The sequence below is a fragment of the Nanorana parkeri genome, unplaced genomic scaffold (assembly GCF_000935625.1).
Source record: "Nanorana parkeri isolate BGI_ZX_2015 unplaced genomic scaffold, ASM93562v1 scaffold950, whole genome shotgun sequence".
NCBI lineage: Eukaryota > Metazoa > Chordata > Amphibia > Anura > Dicroglossidae > Nanorana > Nanorana parkeri.
In genome coordinates, this window is record NW_017307218.1 from 326,774 (window position 1) to 333,416 (window position 6,643).

Below are 6,643 nucleotides of genomic sequence, written 5' to 3' on the forward strand. Positions count from 1 at the left end.
CTGCTGAAATTTAACCAGTGTGTGGCCCCATCTGCACCCCTCACTTCCATCAAAGTCCATTGTTGAACTTTTGTGGAAGGAGCTAGACCTGAAATTATTGGCTGAACAGTGAGTGAAGTCCATCATCTGCAGTCACTGTAGGGGATCCCCTCATCCATGCTGTCAGAATAGAAACTGGGGGATCCATCACCCATGCTGTCAAAATACAAAGTGGTGGATCCCCTCATTCATGCTATCACGATACAATATAAAGTGGGGGATCCCCTCATCCATGCTATCACAATACAATATAAAGTGGGGGATCCCCTCATCCATGCTGTCACAATACAATACAAAGTAGGGGGATCCGCTCATCCATGCTGTCACAATACAATATAAAGTGGGGGTTCCCCTCCTCCATGCTGTCACAATACAAAGTGGGGGGATCCCCTCATGCATGCTATCACATTACAATACAAAGTGGGGGGATCCCCTCATCCATGCTGTCACAATATAAAGTGGGGGTTCCCCTCCTGCATGCTGTCACCATATAAAGTGGGTGTTCCCCGCCTCCATGCTGTCACAATACAATACAAAGTGGGGGTTCCCCTCCTCCATGCTGTCACAATATAAAGTGGGGGATCCCCTCCTCCATGCTGTCACAATATAATGTGGGGGGTCCCCCTCCTCCATGCTGTCAGAATACAGTACAAAGTGGGGGGTTCCCCTCCTCCATGCTGTCACAATATAAAGTGGGGGGTTCCTCTCCTCCATGCTGTCACAATATAAAGTGGGGGGTTCCCCTCCTCCATGCTGTCACAATACAGTACAAAGTGGGGGGTTCCCCTCCTCCATGCTATAACAATATAAAGTGGGGGATCCCCTTCTCCATGGTGCCACAATAGAAAGTGGGGGGTTCCCCTCCTCCATGCTGTCACAATAGAAAGGGGGGGGGGATCAGCTGATCACCCCAGTGTTTGTAAATAACTGGGGACACATAGTACTGTGTCCCCAGTTATGAATGAACAGGATGTGATTTACATCACTTCCTGTTCATTCATTAGTTTCTCAATGGGGAGTAGCACTCTGTACAGAGGCTCCTCCCCATTCAAAAACTGCTTGATAGTAAAATATTTTCTTAATGAATGGGAAGCCTCTGTGCTTTCCATTCATTTAGAATAGAGGCTGCAAAAAAAGAGATTGAGGACTTTGTGTCCTCAATTTATTTTTCTAGTTTTAAAGGGAAATAGCAGGGGGCTGTTTAGACCCCTAATATTTCCCCAAAGCCCCCCAAGAGTAAAAATAAATAAATAGTAAAATTTAAAAAAAATAAATAGTAAAGAAAATCCTGGAGGCAGGTCGCTGGGTGACATCACAATGTTGGGGGGGCACAGTTTGTTATTTTGCCTCCGGGAGCAAAAGGAGCTGACTACGGCTATGCTTCCGCGGTGCTCGTGCGGCTGAGTGCGTCAAGGTGCCCATACACTGTGCGATTATCGCACGATAATCGTGGGAAATCCAGCGATCGTACGATAATCGCAAAGTGTATGGAAGACGTGCAACCGTTTTTACTGTACGGTCGCACGTCTTTTATCTAGGGAGCACGCTAGAAAACCAGCCGAAAATCGTACGATTTTCGGCTGGCTTGAACGGTGCTCGGGAGACAAATGGCCAACAGGCCGGTGTGCGCACGCGCACACTGCCCGTTCAGCATTGCGGTCATTGGCGATGATCGAGAGTGCGATCTGCCTGTCCAAGATGGGCAGATCGTACTTTTTTTAATTACTTTACAACCCTCGCAAGACTAAAGTCTTGCGAGGGTTGTAAAGTGTATGGCCACCTTCAGACTAAAGTCTTGCGAGGGTTGTAAAGTGTATGGCCACCTTCAGACGCTGCAGATGAAAAGGGGTGGGACCTCTCCCCATGTGCAACGTCGGAGGACATGACGCAGGGGCCTCTAGGACGCACTGGAATGTAAGCCGGCCAACACCCTGCGTTCAGGGGCAGGAGGGGGTGTGGGGTTGTATCGAAGTCAATGCCACCGCAGACATGCGATCGCCCGCACCGGGAACGAAGGCACGTTAGTGCCTGCATTTGGGTCCAGTGCGATCTGCAAAAATAGTGCTTGCAGCATTTTTGCAGGTCGCACTGGACTGGAATACACGGTGCCTGGGTTTCGGGTGCAGGCGATCTCACTGTGGGCGAGGGGCCTGCCTGCGGTGCTATTGACTTCAATGCACCGCCACGCCCCCGAATGCAGGTGTTTTTTCGTTGGTAGATCTCATTGAGCTCGTCATTTGAAAAGTAGATCTCCAGACGAAAAATGTTGGCCGCCCCTGTGTGGTATAGAGATATACATGTTCGGTGTCTTGTAGGATTTGGTGTGCTGAGTTGCTCTGACGTCCTATGTACAATGAATGGAATACTGAACACAGAGCTCCTCCCACAGCTAGGCCGAGGCAGCTTTGGGCCCTGTGATGAACATGGACTTTACCAGTGTGAGGACACAGATGACAGGAATACAATGAATGAAAATATTAGAAATCAACTCACCCACCTCCAGGCTGTCTGTGCGGAGCCTGGCTCTCCTCATAATCCACACCGGGCTCTCAGGGGCCCTCTCATGTCCTCCTCCTCTCACAATTCACACTTGGCTCTCAGGGGCCCTCATAATCCACACTTGGCTCTCAGGGGCCCTCATTTCCTCCTCTCTCTTCCCACAATCCATACTGGGCTCTCAGGGGCCCTTATCCTCTCTCCTCATAATCCACACTCGGCTCTTAAGGGCCCTCATTTCCTCCTCCTCTTCCCTCATGATCCACACTGGACTCTCATGTCCTCGTCTCTCCTTATCCTGGGTGGGTGAAGCACTGGCAGCAGTCTGAGGTAATGCCTTCAGCCCTCGCCCACCTGAACCATCCAGCCAATGGTGGAGCTGCTGTCTCCCTCTCAGCCTATAGAGGTGGAGGTAACACTTAGTGCAGCTTTTTGCTCTCTGGTCCCCTCTCTGGTAAACCTGCACATACCCACAGACAGAGCCCCTATACACACAGTGAGCACCATTCCGTGATACCGTCCAGTCCGGACCGTTACACAACTGCCACAGGACAGCCGAGAAAAACCGGGACTGTCCAACTGACAGGTATGTTCTACCCCCTATTATTTTTATTTTCTTATCGTGTTTTCTTTTCCACAAAAAATAATAGAAACGAGAAGTTTTCTTTTTGTAAAGTGTATCTGCAAACTGAGCAACACATCACCACAGCTACAGGACAGGTAAGCCTGAGGGTTGTGCCAAGTAACTCCCTCCCCCAATAATGGAACGTTCCATTTGGCCGGTCATGTGGCTGATAGCGCAGCTAATAGGAGTATGTATGAGGCGGTGACGTCATTCCGCGGAGGGGTGACCCCCAGTTGTCTCCGCGGAGCGGTCATCTGTAGTGTTTGAGAATCGGGATTTGGTATGGTGTGGATTTCATCGGGCGGCGGGGCACACGGAGAGTAAGCGCAGGAGGCCCCAAATAATGACCCGCCACTAGAAGTCGGAGTAGATTCAGAAGCCGCGTACACCACCGAACTCTTCCCCCCTCCTCAACATCACTCACTGAGCGAAGTAAAAAAAAAAGGGTCTGGTGTTGGCTCCCCGCACTGTACAGAGAGGGGGCGGATCTATCATTCTCCTCCCTGTGGGCGGAGCTGCACCCGGAAGTGAGAGCGGACATGTGTGGACAGATCAACCGGTGCTATGATCAGAAGATCGGTGATCGGGCTGTGTGCTGGGTTCCGGGTTGTTCTCCGGGGGTCACCTCCACCCATTACCGTTATGAGCCGGGAGCTGAGCACCGACAGCCAAGGTACCTGCACTGACATATACACTGTCTGTCCCTGCACTGACATATACACTGTCTGTCCCTGCACTGACATATACACTGTCTGTCCCTGCACTGACATATACACTGCCTGTCCCTGCGCTGATATGTACACTGTCTGCCCTGTGCTGATTATATATAATATATACACACACACACACACACACACACACACACACACAGTCTGTCCCTGCGCTGATATATACACTGTCTGCCCTGCGCTGGTGTGTGTGTGTGTGTGTATGTATGTATGTGGTATGTATGAGTCTGTCCCTATATAAATAAAGGGATGCACAGATACCAGTTTTGCGAGTATTGATACATTTTTGTTTATTGTCATGTGACAGTTTTTCTAAAACAATACAGACTAATGATTTCAGGACAGTGGTGGAGCGCCAGAGCCAGGTCCCCGCTGCAACCCCTGCAACCCTGGTAGTTCTCATGAAAATGCCAAGTATCTGCACTGGTACTCGAAAAGTATCTGTGCATCTCTATAGACCAGATCACAGCACATCTGAGCGTGAAAACTGCGATGCGTGATTATAAGGCAGCTCAGTGGCTAGCACTTCTGTCCGGTCAGGACACTATCTGCATGGAGTTTGCATGTTCTCCCTGTGCTTGCATAAGTTTCCTTCGGGTACTCCAGTTTCCTTCCACCCAAGGACATGCTGGAAGGTTAATTGGCTCCAGTTTAAATTGGCCCTGTATGTATGCATGTGAGATAGGGATCTTAGATTGTAAGCTCCTTCAGGGCAGGTTCACACCATTTTCCGGAGCAGATCTGGTCTGGAAAATGGTGTGAACCTGTCTGCAGTTCCAGTGCTTTCCAGACCAGACAAAATGAGAGAAGCAGTATTTTTCTGGTCTGGAACGGACTGTGCTGGTGTGAACAGAGTCCAGAAATAACATAGGGAGACATTAGGATGCATTTTGGGTCCGGAAACAATCTGGTCTGGAGATGATGGGCCCTGAGGGTAGGGACTGATGCGAATGTGCACTATGTAAAGTGCTGCGTAAATTGTTATATAAAGAACCGCTGCCGCCATTCTAAACTCTCTGTAGCTGGCCGTGGTGGCGCAGAAGGGTTTAGGCCGATGACAACGAGCCAGGGGGACACGGCCGCAAATGGCTCTGCTGCAACCTAACTTGCTAACTACTGGCTCCTTGTCAATTTGTAGATTCCACTGCAGCACCTATAATGGGTTCCACGTTTTTGCGCAGTCTGGGGGGTTCACTTTAAATACTCAAAAACTTTATTCGGAATGTCTGTTTTGATCTGTCAATTTTTCGATTTGTGTCTCTTTATCTTTTTTCTATAGGTAATCTGTTAAGGAACAAAGCAAAGAGCACGGTAAGTGACCCTGCTGCCCACATGGGCCCGCACGGCTCCCTTCCATCATTTGATAATCCAGTCGTTAGTCTGATGGCTTCTATGAACAATATGAACCATTTGTGGGTTCTTTCTGATACTTTCTCTCCATATGGAATTGGAAAGGACACGTTTCAGTGGAATCGCCCTGTGTTCGGTTTATAGGACGATGGTTTTTAATTTAAACTTATACCCTAGCAATTCACTTTTCTTACTTACTGCATCTTGGTCTGTTCTATATACTATCAAAAACATTTTTGTTTAAAGTAATATTAAAGGAGAACTATGAGATGAGTGATTTTCATTCAATCTCATAGTTCGAGCCGATGTGTGACAATGAAAACTGTCACACGTCGGCTCAATAGATCGGGAAGTGAGCGAACGCATACCGTCGCTCGCTGACTTCTCGATCATCTCCCTGCAGGGAGCCGTGACTGTCACTCACGGCTCCCTGCAGGGATTCCCCCCTCCCCTGTCCTATCCTCCAGCGCTGATGGCGGAACAGGCGTAGGCGGGTACAGCTGGCTCTGCCTGTACATAGGCTGCGGCGGTCTCAGTATACTGCAAGTTGTAACTAGCGATATACTGAGCTTTGGGTCACGGGAGGACGCTAGTTTATGTCCTCCCGTGACCCTTAGGAGAACTATGGGGAAAAACACCTACCCCATAATTCTCCTTTTAAGGTCTGGGCGTTTTTTACCTTAATGCATTCTCTGCATTAGGGTAAAAACTGCCCAGAACCTTTTTCTCCCCCAGTCACCCTCCGTCACCCCCCACACTTACCTGTCAGCGAAGCTCGTCCCCGCCTCCGGTCCCGAAGTGATCCTCCGTTCCCTGTACTTCCAGGTTGCAGGGGGTGGATACTGATGGCAGAGGAGCCATAGGCTCCTTCTGCCATCAATCAAAGTGTTGGTCAGAGAGAAGGGGCGTGGCCTGCCACAGGGCTGTGTGTGTCTAAGGACACACACAGCCACTGCAGGCACGAGCGTGCACAGGTGCCTCCGTTTGCCGATAGAGGCACCCATGCAGGGGGCGGGGGGAAGAGCGCTGCGGGGGCCCACTTAAAAACGAGGAATTTAAAACGTTTAAAGAAAATGAACAACATCCTCAGGCAAAGGTGGGTGTCCTAATAGCAACTATTTAAAATAAAAAGGTTTAATATCGCTTTAAGGCTAGGTTCACACCTGCACTACACCGCACGACAACTGGGACGCCCGGTCCTGCACAATGCAGGCAGCCTTTGCCGCGCAGGCCCATTGATTTCAGTGGGGTGACATCCGCACGGCAATCGCAGAAAAGGTACATGTACCTAGCGTTTGCCGCGCGGCCCCATTGAAATCAGTGAGGTGACATCCGCGCGGCAATCGCAGAAAAGGGTACATGTACCTTTTTTTTTTTTTTTTTTTTTTTTTTTTTTTGATCCAAA

The 6,643-nt window shown here is 49.5% G+C and overlaps 1 protein-coding gene across 1 annotated transcript in view; it reads left to right on the plus strand.

Annotated features, from left to right (window-relative positions):
• The first annotated feature begins 3,724 nt into the window (after positions 1 to 3,724).
• Positions 3,725 to 6,643, plus strand: part of TK2 (thymidine kinase 2, mitochondrial) — a 33,809-nt gene continuing 30,890 nt past the window's right edge. The window contains exons 1-2 of the mRNA XM_018566446.1: positions 3,725 to 3,833; positions 5,168 to 5,199. Coding sequence (XP_018421948.1) covers positions 3,725 to 3,833; positions 5,168 to 5,199 — 141 coding nt within the window. The remainder of the gene's footprint in view (positions 3,834 to 5,167; positions 5,200 to 6,643) is intronic.